General features: G+C 35.4%; 1 protein-coding gene and 1 pseudogene across 1 annotated transcript in view; one reads left to right on the top strand and one right to left on the bottom strand.

Annotated features, from left to right (window-relative positions):
• Positions 1 to 21,290, bottom strand: part of DMD (dystrophin) — a 1,580,480-nt gene that overhangs the window by 343,088 nt on the left and 1,216,102 nt on the right. The window contains exons 55-56 of the mRNA XM_006911463.3: positions 14,035 to 14,207; positions 5,096 to 5,252 (exon numbers count right to left, since the gene is read on the bottom strand). Of these exons, the coding sequence (XP_006911525.1) occupies positions 5,096 to 5,252; positions 14,035 to 14,207 (330 nt within the window). The remainder of the gene's footprint in view (positions 1 to 5,095; positions 5,253 to 14,034; positions 14,208 to 21,290) is intronic.
• Positions 10,741 to 10,859, top strand: LOC112479410 (annotated as a pseudogene).

Genomic DNA, 21,290 nt, shown 5'->3' with positions numbered 1-21,290 from the left:
TATCCCTCCATCACAGTAATTCAGACTGACTATATATTTTCACTTTCAGTAAAGAGTACAAGACATAAATTTTGCTATAAAATTTTGTCATTAATCTGCAATGATATACAAAGAAAATATGAATTACCTGATTTATAAGCATATTAATTTAAAAAGTGAAAAAAATTTGATTATAGTTTCAACTTGGACAGTTTAATGGGATTTGCATTTCCATAAAATGCAACAACCAAAGGTATTAATTTATAATAGATAATAAGCAGGTGATTTAAAAAAATGACATGCCAAATACATGAGGAACAAGTTTACGATAACAAGGGACCCATCTTGATAGCAAACATGATATATAAACAGTATTTGAATCAAGAAACCTCTGAAGAGCAAGATAATTTATTATCCTGGAAACATGGCAAAGTAAAGTAAAAGTCTACAAACACAAAACCTGTCAATAACTAGCTCTTGTTGGAATTTTGTACTGATGGTGTCTTCCTGAGTGAATTCAGAAGATCCAACAGAGTTTCAAGAATTTTCTTTTGTTCTTTTTGTCCACAGGCAACAAGAGCATTACTAACTAGACAGCCATTCCATTCCAACTATAAAGGGCTGCTGCATAAATGTGACAAGACTCTGAGTAAACAGGGAGCTAAATTGTTCTCTTATCAACAGGTAGGAGTGATGATGTTCTTTGAGGGAGGAGACAGTTTTGTGACAAGTGTTTTTCTTAAGGATATAAAGAGAAGCTTGTGAAAACACTGAGCCAGACCACAAGTTAAAACAGTGGACATCACAGTAGCTCTACACACTACAAAAGGATGCTTAGTTGAGAATAAACAGAAAAATCCTATAGGTGAGGAAAGAACATCATTTTCTATTCTTTCTTTCCTTGACTTTGGTCTCAGTACATAAGAGGATAAGCAAAATTAAGATTAGTTCATTAAGTTTTCTTGTCCCTCCCTCCAATTCTCCCTCCATCCTTGCCTTCTTTCCTTAATTCCTTTGCATCTTTATCTATTCAGTGTTTACCATGTAGTAGACACTTCATGACGTGCGGGGTATAAAAATGACAACCCCCTTCCCCAAAAAGGGCTTCTTGGAGCATATGATTTTATGACAGTGGTTGACATTAATCAAATAGTCACACATATCCATGATGACAAAGAATGTTAAGTTATAAAAGGAAAAGTAGATGATGTTATGAGAACATATAAAGGGAGAGCTGGTCAAATGTGGTCATCAGGAAAAAACTTGCTTGATGTCTGAGCCAAAATGTAAAGGATTTTTAGCTGTTAACTAGGACATTACAAGAAGGTAGGTGTGGGTAGAAAGGCTTTCAGACAGGGGATCAGCATGTTCAAAGCTGCACCTGAGAGGAACATAGAGAACTGGGAGACTCAAAAGAAGGCAGTGCAGTTAGTGTACAGAGAGCAGAAGAAAGAGCAGCAAGAAAAGAGAAGGGTGAGGCCAGACTAGCCAGATGGAGCTTTGAGGTCCTTGCTGAGAATTTTAGTCTTTTCCTAAAGGCATTGAGAAGCCACTGAAGAGTGGTAAGATGAGATTGACATAATTCAATTTTTGTTTTTACATAGATTACTCTGATTGAAATGTAGATTACATTGTAGGGTGGCAAGAGTAGGTGCAGAAAGGTTAGGAGAAATGGTCTCTTGTAACTGTGGCGGTGACTGTAGTAGTAGACAGTCAAGAAATATTTTGGAGGTAAATCGACCCAGTGATGCGTTGAAGGCTAGTCAACCCGAAAAGAAACTATACCAGACTGCTCTGTTGTTGTTTGGCTAGGAGAAAGTATTTAGCTAGATTCTCCAAGCTTTAGGGTTCTGTAGATTGCAGGAAAAAAAAAAGATAATAAAGCAAATAATTTTATGGTCTTGGAAAAGAGTTATTAAACTGATTAATGATTGGATCTAAGTTGGACTTGGAAGGAGGTGAAGATAGAGAACAACTGAAACTAATGTATAGAACATAGAATTATCAATTGGCTGGAAGTACTAATAAGTCAAGAAAGGTAATAGGTAGGTATCTGAACAAGCACACTAGCCAAGTGGGGATTAATTCACTTCAATCTGGTGCATGTTACCTATAATTCTAGCATCACCATCTCCCCAAAGCATGTTACTGGTCATGAGATTCTTGAGTAAGAGGACTGAGGATGTTAAGCACTAATATTTTACCACTCTTAGCAAGCAACCAAAGCCAATAACCAGGGAGAGTGAGGATATATTTATAACAAAATGCTGTCTAGAAGGGACTGTGGAAATTATCTAGTCCAAATTTCTCATTTACAGCTGTAAAACAAAGTAGCAACCACAAGCTAACTTACGGAGAAATATGGCTAGAATCTCAGTCTACTGATTCCTAGTGCAGTTGTCCATTGATTCAACTTCTTTGGTTTCTGGAACTAGAATCAAATTACCCCTTTTGTAGACATTCTGTCTCATTTCACTATATCATATAATGCATTGTATTTAAAATACCCAACCTCCAACAAATATATGAAAAGATGTTCAACATCACTAGCTATTAGGGAAATACAAATCAAAACCACAATGAGATACCATCTCACACCTGTTAGAATAGTTATAATCAACAGAAGAAGTAATAACAAATGTTATAGAGGATACGGAGAAAAAGGAACCCTCATACACTGCTGATGAGACTGCAAATTGGTACAGCCACTATGGAAACAATATGGAGGTTCCTCAAAAATTGATTGAGGAATGTACCATATGATCCAGCAATCCCTCTACTGGGTATTTATCCCAAAGACTTGAAAACTCATATCTGAAAAGGTATTTGCACACCGATGTTCATAGCAGCATTATTCACAGTGGCCAGGACATGGAAGCAACCAAAGTGTCCTAAGATAGGTGATTGGCTACAGAAGCTGTGGTACATATATACAATGGACTATTACTCAGCCATAAGAAGAGATGAAATACTGTCATTTGCGACAACATGGATGGATACAAATGAAGACAAACAAACAGAGATTCATGGACATGGACTATAGACTAGTGGTTACCAGAGGACTATAGAGTAGTGGTTACTAGTGGGGTGGGGTTGGAGGGGGAAGGTAGACGGGGTAAAGGGGGTCAAAAATAGGAGTGTAGGGGGAGGGTGAAGTGAATAAAGGGGATCAAATATATGGTAGCTGAAGGAAACTGGACTTTGGGTGGTAAAGATACAATAGAATAGACAGATGTCAAATAATAATGTACACCTGAAAATTATATAATTGTATTAACCAATATTACCCCAATAAACTTAATTAAAAAAAATAAAATGCCCAACTTTCTCAATGAATGCTCTTCTACATACACATCAGAGTATTTTGACTATTTATTTCAAGTTAGAACATTTTTAAAAAATCACTATTATATTCCACCTTATCACAAAAACTAATTTAATATTCTGAATTATATGAAGGGGAGTAGATAAAAGAGAAACTAGCAGTTTCCTTGGCAATTTTTTGCAAAGACTCCTGGGTCTTCTTTCATTTTCTTTACCTTTTTTGTAATCTTCTATATTCTTTTCTCTGGAATAATATAAATTCTTGACCTTTCTTTAAGATGTCACCTTTGGCTGTGTCTCCATAGAGATCTTTCCTTTAAATGTTGAACATACAAGGGCTATACCATTTTATTAAGCTTTTCTTGTTTGGTAGTTATTTTCTTGGTTTGCTATTCATTTCTGTCGACGTACCTTTTATTCTGGTTTCAAAAACACTTATCAGTATCCATTGTATGCCAGACATTTTGCTAGTTACTAAGATCTTGGAGGTGAGCAAGAACAAATCTCTGTCTTCCCCACTCAGAGCTTAGTAGAGAAGACAAATAAAAAAAAAATGATCATTGCTGGGTGATGCTAGTGGACAGCTTGTTATTGTGAAGACTGTTAATGTAGAAACATTTATGCTTCCGATTCTATATGAACAGTATACTGGGTACCCAAATAGTGGAAGAATGAGTATTTTTTTTTTTCATAGAAGTACTCCAGCTAATAAATGAAGAAGAAATGATAGAGATAGTTAATTATCACATTGCAACCCCTAGCTATTGATCATTAACAGCTGCCCAATCAAACTCAAAACAGAGAAAACAAGACATTATGTATCTCCTAATGATAGAAGAATACACTACCACCTATGAAGCAGTCAAACCTAAATATGATCAAACCTGTACAATTGTACTTTTCAATATGGTAGCCATTAGCCACACCTGGCTACTGAGCATGTGAAACGTGGCTAGTCTGAATTGAATTGTGCTGTAACTGTAAATTTTTATCTTGATTACATGTTAAAATGACAATAATTATTGTTCCTAGTTATGTAAGATGTAACCATTAGAGGAAACTGGGAGAAATGTATAGGGAAACTACTATTTTTGTAACTTACTGTGAATCTATAATTATTTCAAAATAACAAGTGAAAAAAGGGGGGGATTTAAGAGACAAATTAACTAAATGCAATGTATGGACCTTATTTCAATTCTTATTTAACCCCTTCCCCCCAAAAGAACCTGGAAAAACATTTAAGACATATATGTAAGAAATGGAAATTTGAATACTGCCTGGATATTTGTTATGATAAAATTATTGATGTTTTAAAAGTATAATAGTAGCACTGTGATTACATTTAAAGAGTAAATTCTTATATTTTAGAGATGCTTTCTCAAATATTTATGAATTAAGTGATTCATGCCTGAGGTTTGCTTGAAAATAATGGAGGACAGGGTAGGGGTATAGAAGAAGTAAAATTGGCCGTGAATTAAAAATTGTTGAAGTCTTGGTGGGTGGGTACAGGGGTATTTATTATGGGATTCGGTCTGCTTTTGTATATTTTTATTATTTTTCATAATAAAACATTTTTAAAAATCACCAAAAGAGATGGAAAATTTCCTAAAGGATATTATTAATGCAGACACTTTTGACATTTAAAATATGATGGCTTGGATTATTTATAATTGACCCTTGGACTAGAGGAGTGAAAAAGACTTCTATTCAACTTAATTTTAATCAAAAGTATTTTTAAAATAGTCACTGAATGCTTACGATGGGCAAGACACTAAGCTTAAAAATGTCCTACCCTGTGTACATCATTCTGCTTCTGAACTGTTGGAAAATCGCCTCCAATAGGTGCCTGCCGGCTTAACTCATCATCTTTCAGCTGGAGCCACACCAGAAGTTCTTGTAGAGAAAGGTGCAGACGCTTCCACTGGTCAGAACTGGCTTCCAAATGGGATCTGAAAAATAACAGGAGCAAACGATATCAGAATATCTAAAAGAATAATTGACAATTCTAACAATCCCATTACGGTACATTGGTGTTTTAGTTTGATAATGTATAAAGCTATTGTGAACTACATAGCAGTTCTCAATACTAATCTGGCTACCTGTTTTTGAGAGCCATGCAATGGGGGTATTTTAATGGCAATTTTGAAGAAAGGCAGTGTTTAGTCCTATGTTCGTTTCCATATGCAGAATTCTGAGATTTTTGGCATGAAATATACCCTAGAATGGATTGCTTTCCCATAGCATTGCAGTGAATGATTCTTAACGTTTTTGATAGAAAAAATTGGACCCAGTGACTAATATAAACCACTCAGTTTTCATGTGACTCATGTTAGTACTGGAATTCTTTCGGAAAGGAAAGTCTCTCCCCACATTTTGACTTTTCCATTTCTACACCTTAGACAGCCTCTTCCATTGACTCCTTCCATCTGGCATCTGTTCCTTTCTGCTCCTCTTTCCCATATGCTTCTCCTTTTCCTCTACCATTCTTTATTCGTGCGCACCTGGGATTTGTTTGCACCAAGTTCCAACATTTTCTGCTTTGTTTCCTTTGTGTAAAATGTACTGAGACAACAAGTCACATGGAAAAGTAAAATCAGACATTTGTCTGAAAGCCTCCCTCAAACATGAATAATTTAGGCAAAAGACTGAATGCTTTACCATCAACTGTATTTAGAAAATGATAATCCATAGAAGCCATTTAAGAATACACAAATGAATGATCTGTACTATAAAATCCACATTTCATTTAAGAATGAGAGGCTCAATTAATAACATAAATCATAAACCAGAAAACAAAAAAGAGACGTGGAATTTTAGCAAGGCTCTATCTTTAGGCAAATCAAGAATTATGCTGCATTACTCATACATTATCAGCAGTTACTAATTAATTCATGAAAATTAATGTTGGCTATAACAAAAATACAATATAGTCTCTGCAAAGATTAAAATGTAGAGCAACCAGGTAGAACATTTTCCTTTGCCACTTGGTAACTTTACCTGACATTTCAAATACAATTCTCCTGCTGGCCTTTGTCAAACAGAATCTTCAAATAGTAACCATGTACTGAAATTAAATTGTTCTAAACTTTCTGAAGCATAATTTGATGACATATAAAAATCTTTAAAATGTATAAATACAGTGATCCATAAGCTTAAATTCAAGAAATTATACTTAAAGAAACAGGAAAAGCATGCAAAGATATAGGTAGAAAATGTTATTTACAGCATCACTTATGATTGACACAAAGTAGAAGCAACTTGAATATTCAATACTAGGGAATTTGTTATATATATAATCCTGAATTCATATAATGCAATGTTCAAATCTATGAATCCTATGCAGTATTCCATGTGATGATATAGCCAAATATTTAGAGATATAAAAAAGATTACCCTTTCAGTTGCTAAGTGAGAAAACAGGTTACGAAAATGTACACAATCTATTTTTTCTGAAACATTTGTGTGTATATGTGTTTCCATGCACATGCTTGACTATGCATGAAAAAATTCTGAAATGACAACTAGTTTATCCCTCAGAGGCAGATTTACAGATTTATTCCTTCGTCTATATACTTCTCCAAATTGTCAGAATATTTTTTCTATTATAAGCAATAGAAACATTAGATTTAGAAAAAAATGAAGGCATTTCTATTCGAGAAATTAAATTGTTTGAGACTCTAAGGGCATTTATTATCTGATAAATAAATCATGAGATACCAACAATAGTATGAATTAAATATAATAGTGTGGATTGCATATAGGGTAGAGGTCAGTTCTTCTGTTTCTGTTTCCTCCTTCTCTTTCAGTTATCATTTTTCTATGATAAGCCTAAGTGAGAATTCCCTATGCAAGATTTTAGCTGTTTAATGGCATGTAATGACTACTGGTTACAGAGATTCCCTGGGGTGTCGAAAATTTGCAGTTTGGTCCCCTTGAGGGCGAAAGAGGCTGTCAAACAGGACATTTTGACAGATGGGTAGAGAGAAGCATAGTCTAGACATGGAAAAGCAGCAAATGGGAGAAGAGTCACTTATTAAATAAATATTTGAGTGCATTTAAGTCCCAATAAGGCATTGGGAATAGAGAGAGGGGAAGGTAAGGGAGAACAGAAAGATGCCTAACGCTTGGCCTCCCTTTATCTAGGAGAGGAAATAAAATATCCCTGTGGGAGAGGTCTAGAGGAGGATAAATATGCACAAGATCACGCTGCCTATAGTGAGGCCTCCAGCTGTTACTTCTTCACTTAATGCAGTGCTACAACCCCAGTTCTAGGTTAAATGGTGCTAATTATCGGTAGTTCAGTGAAATCCGTTATGTCCCTTAAGAGAGAAAAAAATAGTTTGAGACTCAGGGAATTCAGTTCTAAAAGATCTAAGAGAAACTCCATAGCATGAGATAGAGAGGTTGTTAGGAGCCAGGAACACAGGACAGTCAAGAGTCAACAGAGGTGCAGAAGAAGGACCTGGGACCACATCTGACCAAAAACTCTCATGTGTTTGGATGAGGGTACCTTATTCATCCATAAGGTGTGGAGTTAGGTAACATTTCAGAATGTTTGATCACCTTAACCACATATCGAATGACTGTTTCTTTCTTTTCCTTGCTATAGCATGAGAGTGAAAGGCAAGATGTGATATGCAGACAAAAACTTAAGCCAAACACTTATAAAGGCAAAGGATACTGGGTAAGGGCTGGAGAGGAGAAAGTCAGAGAATGACTCCTGATTTAAAGCAACATCTACAAAGAAACATTTGAGCAGCTTGTTTAAAATATAGATTCCTAGGTTCTACCTCCAAAATTTTTGTACTTTTAACAAGAACCTTCACAACTCAGCAGGTGAGCTCCAAAAACATTCTGTGAGAAAGAATTTCTTAAAGTATTTCCTGTGTGCCCCAAATATTACCTATGAACCTCCACAGGGCAAAGGTAGTATTTGTCAGTGACATGATTTTGAAGGAGATCTAAATGTAATGAAACTATGAGCTCAGAAAACATTTTCTTTGGCTGCACTAAGCTTGTGAAGTGTTTTCAAGACACATTTCTAATGCATTTGTTGTAAGCAGCTGTGCTATTTCTATTTTCAAGATCATATACCAAATATTTCTCAATGATTAACCTGTGTTTGTATTTGGAAAGTCTCTTCCTGAAAATGTTTTTGTTTTTGTTTTTTCCTATTTGTAATGACTCCCCAGCCTCTTGTTTTATAATAGGCTATTAGGGCTGGGAGAAACCTTAGAGATTGTTATCTAACCCTCCTGTTTTACAAATGTGGAAACTGAGATGCGAAGGTATTAAGATAGCTGCTGAAGCACATAACTTGAGCTGTCATATTAAGACATGGGAAATAGAAATTATAAACTTTTCTTATAGGAGAAAATCCTTAACCTTAGTGGTTTTTACCAAATGTTTTGGATCCCTGAGCAAGGCTTCCTACTTATTGGCAGATACACTCTACCCCTACCTCCTCAACAGAAAGTAACAGAGGAGGTTTGAAGAGGCACACTTAGCTTCTATCTGTTTTCTATTAATCTTTATTAGAGAAGACAAGAGCTTAGGGATTACTAGCTTTTAACAAGGCAAGTGCTGATCTTTAATAAGCAGATAATTTCTACAATTTGTGAGGTTTAGGTAAAATGCAGAACCTTTAGGTGTGTTGGGATATATTGCTTGGTCTTTAAGGAACTCTTCAGTGTCAAGACTCTAAGAATTATAGGGGCTGCTAAAGTGATAGTTATTTCTCTAGACACAGATATTTCAAATGTGATTTAGTTGATGCCTAGTTTGAAATCCTTAATAAAACTTTACTCTGAAAAGTATGTATCCTTAAAGCAAAATGTGTTAAATTGAATTCATTTTTCACTTTTCACTTTGACTTTCTTTATAAAACTAATGATTTATCCCTGTATATCTTTGGTACCCTTGTGTAATAGGTAGCACTTAAGCATACAGAAAGAAAAGATAAGAATGCAGGAATAATAAGGAACCAGAGAAATAAAATGGGAGCTATGGGGCTTTAAATAAAGAGAGAGAATTAAGCGCAAAGAGAAGTAAACATTTTTTTTCCAGATGGGCTATGAACTCCAACTTTCAAACATAATTAACATTCTGAGAGTAAGAGAAAGAAGGTCAGAGATACTCCATGTACAAGTTGCATTTTTCTCTGCATCCTTTTGCTCTTTGTTCTCCACTATAGAAAGACTTCTAACTATTCTAACTTTTAATACTGAGTACTCTCTTGGAGGTTTATTGCTGCTGTGGATTATATAATGTTGGTGTTCTAACTTCTCATATTAATGCTCAAAATTTCAAGTGAATATTTGTATATGACATTACAAATTTCTCTACCAAGTATAAAAATCTCACAGAATGTAAATTTTGCTGAAATTATGTTGACAACATATTTACAGAGTTAATGGTATATACAATAATCTAGAAAATAAAATCTGCTGGTAAATAAAATTAAAATCTTCATCCCTATTTCTTATGTAAAAAATTCACTTGACAACTTCTCAAATTATTAATATTTTCAAAATTAAAATGCAAGGTTTGTGGATATAGAATATTGGATGTGTGCATTCATGTAGGTATACATGTAAATCAAAAATTTTGACTATTTTTATTCCACTGAAATCAGTTGTTTCCTTTTGTTTGATGGCACTCAACAATCACTGAATATTCTTATTATGCCTCTTGGACATGATACGTGTGGACAAAATACATGTGGAACAGATGTCATATACTTTCCTTGAACTAAATTAGGAGATAGTACTATACAATTTCAATTAAAGTATTTTTTTCTCAAAGACATCTTATTAATTTTTCCTTATACCATATATTTGTAATTAATCAGCTCCATTTAAATATGAGAAAACCAAGGTAGAGAAGTTTAATAATTTGCTTAGGTTCATTAAGAGCGATTGCAGAATTAAAAATAATAGAATTGTAGAATGGCAAGGGAAGTTGAGACCACCCATGTTTCTGGTCAAAATTCCTCATTTCAGTGAGGGAGAAAATTGAAGTCTGAAGCACTTGAGTGACATGCTTAAGATTATATGCTAGGTAATTAGTAACAGAGCCAGGAGAGAAATTAGGTTGCCCAGCACTGGTCCAGGACTCTTTCTACTCCATCTCACTGACTCATTTAGAGCTTGGAGTTTTTGTATTCATCTAATTTAGCTGGAAGCAGCAAGCATAGCCCTATGAAACAACTCATGAATACTTAAAGAAACTTGCCATCGAGTGTAAATAAGAATAGTATAGGGAAGACCTGGTGAAGAAATCATCAGAGAGAGAAATATTCATTGTGGTATTTGAGCCAAAATTTGGAGAATGAGAGGAGAGATGGTACTCCAAGTGTGAGGACCAGCGAAGGTACAAACTCATATGGGAGAATGAGAAAATTGTTGGAAAGAAGGAATGGGGTTAAAAAGAAGAAAAGTCTACAGCTATGCCACCCTGAACGTCCCAGATCTCGTCTGATGTTGGAGGCTAAGCAGGGTTGGGCCTGCTTAGTATTTGGATAGGAGACCACCTAGGAAGACCAGGTGCTGTAGGCATTAAAATAAAAAAAGAAGAATATATTTGGCTCAGAGAATCTGTGTTGGCGAGTAACTAGATTGCTGCTTGGTGAGGAAGGAACTGGGAGACATGGGAAGAACAGAAACAAGAAGGGGTTAGTAGGGTTTTATTAGACAGCGAAGGGTCCACTAGATTCTCGTGACTAAACATAAGCTTTGTGGGAGCAATGATTTTTTTTTTGTCTGTTTTGTTTGCTGTTTTTTTTCTCAGTGCCTAGAAGAGTGTTTAGTAGATGGTAAACACTGAGTAAATATTTGTTGAATGAACAAATAAGTAAATGAATGACTAAAATATGGATGCCAAGAAGACTGAAGTTCTTGACCAAAGAGATAACATGATAGAAACAGTGTCCAAGGAAGGAAATTTTGCAAATGTGTGATAGATAATCTCAATATGTAAAGGAATGGAGACCAATTTATCAGTACAGAATGACATGATAAAGACTTAAATAAGAATTGTAATCACAGGAAGAGAAAAGACAGGGCAGAAGGAAAATAAATGGAGGGGAAAGGACATACTATGGACTTGAATCCGGAAGCACAAGGATACATTGTATGAGCAAATGGAACCCAGAAGAAAACGTCAAAATTATTTGGATTCAAACTCAATTTTTTTTCCATTAAAATGGATACCTGTGAAATCAAGCACTAATGTTTTTATATTTTGAAATTTAAAACTGGCTGTAGAATCCCCTATAAAACAATGAACCAACTGTAATTTTTTGTGTAATATGTTATAGCTTGGGCAAACCCAGGCTGTTTTTTCCAGTGTATTTTTGGAACTATATTTTAATCATGGTGACTTTTCACTAAAAAATAATGTCAGTGGAGAAATTGACTAGATTCACAGTGCAATCTTATAAGTGTCATTAATAGTTCTGTATCTAATTCTTCCAGTGCTATTTATCCTATTTCATAGCCATCTCAAATTACTACCTCTACTGTGCTTCTCTCAACTGACTCTGACATCGTGTATAGATTGACAGATGCCCTTATTTCAACCAAGTGTCAGGGAATAAACTGAATTGCTTTGATGTGAAGAATTATTTCCTTGATTTTTATAAGCAATTGTTTATAACAACACATCCTATATTATTAGACAGGCATATTAAGAAGCCAAAACCATTGATCTGAATATCGAAATTCTAGAATTTGTGGCACCTTAGATAAGCTAAGGTAACTGTTTTCTACTTGATTAATGGCAGTAAGAATTAAACTGTGGTAACTGGCATATGGGAAATTGCTGAGAATGAAGAGCCCATATTTTGGCTGACATACTGTTTGCTGCTTTCAATTCTCTTTTTATTTCATCAAGTTCACATGAAGGAGAAAAAAGACACTGAGTGATGTTCAGAACAGTTTTAGCACCTTTCTTTTTTCTTTCTTGCAAAAAAGAATAACTTACATTTCTTTACCAGTATCTTTTCTATCTCACATGTTTTGTTCCTTTTTAATGACAGAAGTTTAAAAAATGTCCTTTGTCATTAAATATCCTGACTTGTCTTAGAGTTTAAGCTGTAGAAAGAGAATGGAGTCTCCCTACCTATGAAAATGCCATTACCCCCAACTTATTACCGACACACTGATACCAAATTCATAGACCAAAGAGGGAGATAAAAACAAATATCTTGAAACTTGGAGTGCAAACTTGGGAGGGGAGACCTCATAAATAAAAATAAATTGTTTTCTACTCTTAAGAATCTATTTCTCTGTTTCATCCTTTCACTTATTATGTATTTATGTATAAAAGTTGGCGAGTCTTACTTTTTCCTTCTTTCTTTTTTACTCTATAGTATAATATGATGTTTAGAAGCTCAGACTCTGGAACCAGACTCTCTGTGTTCAGATCTTGCATCTGCCACTTACTAAGTGACCTTGAGAAAGTTATTTAGCTTCTCTGTGCCTGACTTTCTTCAAATGCAAAGAAATGATAATAATAGAATCAATCTTTTAGGGCTACTGAGACCATTAAATGGGTCAAAAACTATAAATCACCCATGATATTGCGTGGTATGTGGTGCACCATGTGTTAGTTCCTATTTATTATTATTATTATTATTACTATTATTATTTCATAGTAAGTGCAGATTTTTGCAAGAGTGCTTTCAAAGTAATAAATTTCAGTTATATTTTTTCTCATTGTAGAAGTAAACATGCCATATGTCAAAAGTTTGGACAATTTAGAAGAAGTACGAAGAAAAATCTCCCTTATGCAATCTTACAGCGTAGAGGTAGAGACCACTCCCATTGCTCAGTGCATTCCCTCATAACTATTATGAAGTTCATTCGTCCTCTTTGACCTCCACTACCACCCCTCCTCTAGACACAGAAGAAAGCACAAAATATTTTTATAAAAGGATGCAAATTAGGAAAAGCAACTGATTAGAAAGCAAGAAGCCTGACGTCCACTCCCTGTACTTCCTGTCATTTTGGTGACACTGAGCATTTCACTTACTATTTCTGCTCTTTGTCCTCGCACTGAACTATGGTGAAATGGGTATAGCAAGAGCTTCACTTTGCCCTCCTTAGAACAATGCTTAGGTGTATCCACTAGCTTCTCAAGAGGAAGCTGATACACAAGAAGGGGCAAAGTACAAAATAAGTGTACATAGGACAGTTAAAGAATTAGTCTATGAGAGGATATGGTAACAAAATCTGAGAGGAAGCTAAGGACAGGAAGTTGCTAGAATCTCTCCTTAGCTGTGGTAGCTATGCAGAGGTCTCCTCTCAACTGCTAATTACAATGCGTTACGGTATTTAAAGAATGTCCTCTGTTATACATTTAGAATAATGCCAAAGACAGAATTCTATGATAGATATACGTAAATTTTATCACTTTTTTCTTAACCCTGTGGTAAGCCAAGAAAGAATATGAAATTAGGATAGCTATGTTCCTCCTTTAAATTCACTCTAATGTCTTAATATGCATCTCTTTCCTGGTTATAAAACATCACCACTTGAATCTAATCTGAACCTTCAAGTATCATCTCCATACTAAGCGAATGAAAAATTCATTTATTCAAAATAAAATGAATCATTTTGAAATTGGGTGATTTACATAAACATGAGATATTAGCCACTTATGCTAGGAAAATGAGGGAAATTTTGCCATTTTAATTCATCTCTGGCTTTTTTGCCCCTGATCTTTTCCTACCTAATGTTGAGAGACTTTTTCCGCAGCTCACTCCACTTGAAGTTCATGTTATCTAAACGTCTTTGTAACAGGACTGCATCATCAGAACCTTCCAGAGATCTCAGGATTTTTTGGCCATTTTCATCCAGGGTGTGATAGATATCCGTGTGAGCTTCGATTTCTCCTTGGAGGTCCTACAGGACAGCAGGGAGAAGAACACGTGTGAATTACCAAACAAAAGAGACCAGCTTCAAATGTAAATTTGGACAATTGTAAAAAATAAACCATTAGTTCAAAAGACATTTCGACTGGGCCAACTAACAAAATGATTCACCTCCAACTCAGTTTTCTTGGTGTATTATCTCTTCATGTTTTTATGTAGATTGAAAATGGGCATCTTATTAGGTATAATAAATTTATCCCTTGACATTATAGATTAGAATATAATGTGTTGCTAACTTTACAAATTTCATAAGTTATATCTTCTAGTCCATGGACAGAATATATTGTTTTATGAGTAATATGAAATAAAATTCCATGATAGAGTCCACCCCAGTGCCAATCATTTCATCGCACTATGGGTCAAGTCATATTTTCCATGCACAGAGTAATCTGAAGAGTTGACTCTGACCATAGAAGCATGGAGAGTCTAATAAACATTTCTGTACTCGGTTCATACCACCAGCATATTAACAGAATTCTATCATCAAAGAGAATCTTTTTGACAATACACATTAAATTCACCTTGGTATTATAGCATCGAACATTTATTACAGCACCATACATTTATTAGTAAGATTTCCTAATTGAAACACCATTGTATTTTTAGGCTTGACAGGTGGAAAGTCCATAGGACCTTGACAAGAGTTATAAGACGTTATGCATTCAACCTCATTTGTACATACACAGATCAAGAAAATTATCATAGTAGAAGAATCTGACCTTTACATGGTATGTCTTCCTGTGTAACATTTTCAGCTTGAACCGGGGACTACAGCACTGATCCTGTTGCATAGCAATCCTGAGAAAACCCGGCGACTGAAAGAGCCCTGCTTGAAAATGCCAACTTTGCTTACATTCTGTTGACAGAATGAATTTTGAAGCACAGGCCTCACTAGTCAATAATAATAAACAGCCACTTTGTACTCCCCAGTAAACGGTAGCCAGGCCTGTGGATGTGGGAGGGACCTCAAAGAGAGGAGGCCTGGAGTATGCAACTGACAGTTTATATTAAACAGCCAACTTTTCTTATCATTTTGCCATTATAAGCCAGAGACATTATAAATTCATTTTATATATGTGTTTCCCTCCTTGTTCCCAGCAGAACAGTCAAAGCCAAAAGAACATTCCTTAGAGAGCTGCTGGGTACCAGCATTCCTTTCTGCCTACACAATGAATGGAGGCTTTGTACATTATCTGACTTACTTTTCGAGATTTGTATGCTCCTGTTTAACAAGTTTAAAAATTCATTCTGAAGCTTGGAACAATTAGATTGACTGGTGTAACTAGAAAAGTTTTTTTTCCCTCTTTCTTTCTAAAATTGAATTAAATTATTCTTCTAAAGTAAGGGAGGAAAGTGGCTGGCAGCAATAACGTGTTAGAAATTCTGAAGAACTGGCCTGTGTTTTCAGTTAGTCTCTTAGATGCAGAATTTTGAATGTTGCAGAAGTAAGGTAGATGGACAATGAATGTCTCCCATCACTATTTTGGCAGCCAAATCATCCCTGATGGACCCTAAAGAGAATTTTGTTCCATTTCCTTTAACTGGAAGACAGGATGGGAAGTATGGATAGAACCATATCTGAAGTTGAAAGAAGAGAAATACTAAAGCAGACCAAGTAGCATCCAACTCTAATCCATTAAAAACAATGTTCTGGAAGGAAATAGTCTGATTTTGAAACTAGTTTATGTGGTTGAAAACTAGTATTGGGCTTCTTGCAGAAATGAAGTTTAATCAGGTATACATTCATTTTATGTTTGTGTCCCTACATGGAAAAACATATCCTGCTGATTTTTTTTTTTTATTTTAAGCAAAAAAGTGAGGTTAACTTATCTAAACAATTCAGGAATGAAAACCAAATTCAAGTTATCCAGATAATTCCACCAATTCTCTCTTTTACTTTACTTTCCTTCTTGTTGTATTTGATTTGTACACTACTTAAAACTTTGCCTCAGCGTATACACTTAGGGAATTACAACCTAACTTTCAGTTGTTCAAGAAAATAAAATATTTTGACTAATGCAACCAGCTCTTTATATTAATATACATATGATAGTGCATTTGAATTTTTATATCCTGCATTTATAGCGGAGACCCAAGCTCAATAACAGTTCCTTAAGATTATGTATATCATGAAGTCATCAACATTTTGTTGAATACATGAGAGATCTTTCCAAGCATAAACAGGATGTTGATTCATAAATTTGCTAACTTTCATCTTTGCCATTTATATTATACTGCACATAAACATCTTAGTTGTATCACCAAAAAATAAATGATGTTGTATCTTTGTTGTATCATCAAAAAATCAATAACCTAGTATTTAGATTATTTGTCTAGTCTTAGCACTGTGAAAAATATGATAAATGCAAGAGACAGGTCTATCTTTACTTTTCTTAAAATCTAGTGATATTTTTATTTAATCATTCTTATTACCAACTGAATATTGATGAAAATTTCCTACCAAATCTCATAGATACTGGGATAAGAGCTTCTCCTCTTGGAAATTCAGAAGTGGCTGAAGTAAAGTCTTAGCATTGGCAGTAAGGTAACTCTTAATTAGTATTATTATTAGGTCAGTATTACTTCTCTAGGTCATGACGGTGGTTTAGAGGAAAAAATGACACATGTACTGTAAAGGGCTTCAGAGTTTACAAAGCACTTACCATTATACCGCTTTAGTTATTCTTCCTCCTTGCCTTGTGAAGTACATAATATTTTCTCTGTTTTACAGATGAAAACAATGAGGTTCAGAAATGTTTCAGTAACTTGCCTAAAGTCATATATCTTGTAATTGTTGGAACTGGGCAATGTACCCAGTAGTTTTTTTTTAAGTTAAAATTATTGGGGTGACATTGGTTAATAAAATCATATAGGTTTTAAGTGTACAATTCAATAGTACATCAAATGTATACTGCATTGTGTGTTCACTACCCAAAGTGAAATTTCCTTTCATCATCAAATATTTGACCCCTTTTACTTTTTAAAAATATTTGTTTTTATTTTTTTCCTGGCTTTACTGAAATATAACAGACAATTAGTTGCTCATATTTACATTGTGTAATTCAATGAGTTTTTTTCAATTGTAGTTGGCATACAATAATATATTAGTTTCAGTTGTATAGCATAGTGATGAGAGACCTATATAACTAAAGTAATCACTCAAATATTCTCTGTATCTATGAGTTTGTTTCCATTGTTTTTGTCGTTGTTGTTATTTATTTTATTCTTTAGATTCCACATGTATGTCTTTCTCTATCTGACTAACTTCATTCAGCACAATACCTTCTAGGTCCATCAAGGCAATATCTTTTTCTATACCCTTCCTTTTAGTCTGTGTGTGTCTTTTAATCTGAAGTGAGTCTCTTGTAGGCAGCGTATATAGATGTCTTGTTTTCTTATCCATTCAGGCACCCTATCTTTTGGTTGGAGCACTTAATTCTTTTCCATTTGAGTTATTTGTTGACAAGAATACAGTTATTACCATTTTTTATTCATGACTTTGGTATATGGTTTTTCTTCTTAAAAAAGTCCCTCCAACATTTCCTGTAATATTGGTTTAGTGTTGATAAATTCCTTTAGATTATTTTTGTCTGAGAAGCTCTTTGTCTGTCCGTTGACTCTAAATGATAGCTTTGCTGGATAAAGAATTCTTGGTTGTAGATCCTGGGTTTTCATCATGTTGAATATTTTGTGCTAAGTCTTTCTTTCCTTAAAAGTTTCTTTTGGGAAATTAGCTGCCAGTCTTATGGGTGCTCCCTTGTAGGTAACTAAGTGCTTTTCTCTTGCTGCTTTTAAGATTCTCTCTTTGTATTTAAACCTTGGCATTTTAATTATAATGTGTCTTAGTGTGAGCCTCTTTGGGTTCATCTTTTTTGGGACTCTCTGAGATTCCCAAGATTGTATGTCAATTTCGTTCACTAGGTTAGAGAAGTTTTCTATCATTATTTCTTCAAATAGCTCTTCAACTTCATGTATCCCTTCAGGTACCCCTATGATCTGGATGTTTTTACATTTAATTTTGTCCCATAGGCTCCTTAAATGATTATTATATTATTGGTTTCCTTTTTCTTGCCATTCTGATTGGGTGTCCTTGGCTTCCCTATCCTCTGTATTGGTGGTTTGATCCTCTTCTTTATCTACTCCATTGATTCCTTCTAATATACTCTTCATCTCAGATAATGTGTTCTTCATTTCTGACTGGTTCCCTTTTATAATTTCCATTTCTGTTATGTTTTTTATCTCTTTGTTAAAGTTCTCACTGAGTTCCTCTACACTTTCTCTAAATTCACTGAGCATCTTTATAACCAGTGTTTTGAACTCTGCATCTGTTAGATTACTTGACTCCTTTATTCCTGGATCTCTGTTCTCTTCTCTTAAATGGTTCCTACTTCTTTGTCTTCCCATTTTGGCTACCTTTCCATGTTTGTTTCTATGTACTAAGCAAAGCTCCTCAGTCTCCCGCTCTTATTAGCGTGGTTTTGTGTAGCAGGTGTCTAGTGGCACAGTCCTGAGAGAGGTTCAGCTGCAGGCTAAGTTCCCTCCCAGCCTCTGCCCCTCCAGGGCCACCTGTTAAGATTCAGCAAGCAATCCACAGATGCTGTGCTTATAGTTGCCTCAAAAGGCCACACGAGAAACCGAGGTCAGCTGCTATCAGTGTGGGTCTTAGAATTGCTCAGCAAGGAGCACCAGACTTGCTGAAGACACACCTGGATGTGGCTTGGGTGGGGGTTGCAAGTTGGGAAAGGTGGAGTTTCAAGGAATCCTCTGGGCGGAGTGACCTCTGTTACCCAGTTTGATGATGTTTCAGCTATGGTGGTGCTGAGTCCACATACTGGGAGTAGGGGAGGGCTCAACAGAGGAACAATGGATACCACCGGCACTTCTGCCTGGGAGAGAACCTCACCTCTGGTCCTCAATCCGACAACTTAGTGTCCCCTTGTAAGCCCCTGGCATCCTCCGGAGCATCCAACTGGGCACTGGGGCTCAGAGCGAGCAGGTCCATCACCGTGAAAGTCTGCTTGTGGACACAGCCACTTTAAGAGGCATCTGCAGCTATCAGTGCCACAGCCTCTGTCCCACTAAGCTGCTGGGGACTAGGCAGCCTCATGTCCTCGTCCTTCCTACCTTCTACTGCTGCAGGGTGATTTCTCATTTCTGTCCCTAGTTATAGGGCTTCTGTTCCTCTAGATCCCAGGTGACTTTCCTTGCTGTTTGTTCCATGTTTCCATCCCAACTTTGATTTGGTCACATGAGGGATGAGCAAAGCCTCTAGCATCTATCCTAGTTTTAGATGCCTTTTGACCCCTTTTACTTTTGACTCTAGAAGATCTTGCACTATCTCCATCACCATTTGCTATAAGCATTGGTTGTAATAGACAGCAGTCACTGAAGCTGAGCAAGGCTACTACTAACAAGGGGTTAAAAAAAAACAACTGTTAAGAGAAAAGCACAAAAAAGACCTTATTATTGATTTTGATTAAAAAAATTTATCCACATGGATGAAAAGGAATCTTGACTACCCTTTTCACTTCTCATTTTGAAATTAGACATCAGAGACCACCTGTGAGCAAAAACTGTTTGCATTGAAAAGGTCTTCTTACTACAAAATATCCCTGCTGACAGAAAAGGAAATTCTCCCATTAGTGATTCATTCCTTTGTCTATAAGAGCCAGGTGAACATTACACTAAATAATGATTTGACATATCTGTATAAACCTAGTTTGGCCATGTTCCTTTGGGATGGCAGGCTGGTAGATAATCTGTCAAGCTACAGGACTAAGGTTGGTTGCTCTAAAATGGAGATGAGTATCCGTGAAGATCACAAGGCTTTTTTAGGAGGTTGGCATGCTATAATGGAGATTTTTCAGTACAAGTAGGCAGCATAAATCCTAGGTGGCGAGTAGACATCAATAGGGCAGGTAGGAAGAAACACGCATTTGTATAAAACTATCACGATGGCATCGATCTTAAGATTAACCTTAGATACAGGGGCCACAGAAAAGCAAGGGTTTGGTATAGAGAAACAAGTGGAGTTCTCGGAGGATAGCCAATCTGGACAAAAGTAATTTTTACAAATATTTTTAAGTAGTTTCATTTTACTTCTGACTTAATTAGAAAATATCACTCACTATATTCAATGCATGCTATCAATTTTTTTCTTCTTTTTGTGACTACTCTTTAGAACAATAATGAATAGCAAAAGAGGTATTTGTTACATAACAGAAACAGTAGCTACTATACAAATAGCATACATATGCACTTAACATATAGTAGCATATATAACACTTACTATATACTAGGTATTGTCCAAAGCATTGTATATCCATGAAGTCATTTAATCCTCTCAGGAACCCTCTAGGGTAGGCATTATTATTTTCATTTTATATATAAGAGAGTGAAATTACAGAGAAGTTAAGTAACAATGTCCGAGGTCACACAGCTAATGAACTATGTGGCCAGATAGTAAACCCAGGCCATTGGCCTCCAGAGACTGTGCTCTTAAACACTAAGCAATATTACCTCTGAGTTCTTATTAATTTTATTTTATTTTCTATTAACTTTTTCTATTAATATTTCTGCCTAAATTTCAGCATATCTGGAACTGTTACTAGACAGTACAGAAAAACATTTTCACTACTCGTAGTAATTTTATGGTCTTTTTTAATATGGAGACTGTTAAACAGATCTGAAGCAGTGGATGGAGATATATCCAATACAACAAAGGAGAATATAAAATAATTGAAAAAATGGGTACAAATGGAAAAATAATATGTATCCCTCCTCCGCAAAGAAACATATAGACTAAAGTTCTGTACAATTATGGAACAGATTTTATCTGTGAATATCAAGAAAATTCAGATGTGAGGCAAGTAATATGTTCATAGTGTAGCAGTTTTAGAAGTAGGGAGTATACTGTTTCCCGTAGAGTTTTTTAAAATCTCATACTTCCTTCTTTTCTAAGTCTAGCCTACTTCTGTCATAAGTCCCTTTTCTTAGTCTCCAGGGAAACCTAATGAAAAGTGTAGTTAAATAGACATAGTTTGAATCTCCCCTT

Source organism: Pteropus alecto, unplaced genomic scaffold (genome assembly GCF_000325575.1).
Source record: "Pteropus alecto unplaced genomic scaffold, ASM32557v1 scaffold414, whole genome shotgun sequence".
Taxonomy (NCBI): Eukaryota; Metazoa; Chordata; class Mammalia; order Chiroptera; family Pteropodidae; genus Pteropus; species Pteropus alecto.
This window is presented reverse-complemented; position numbering and strand designations above follow the sequence as displayed.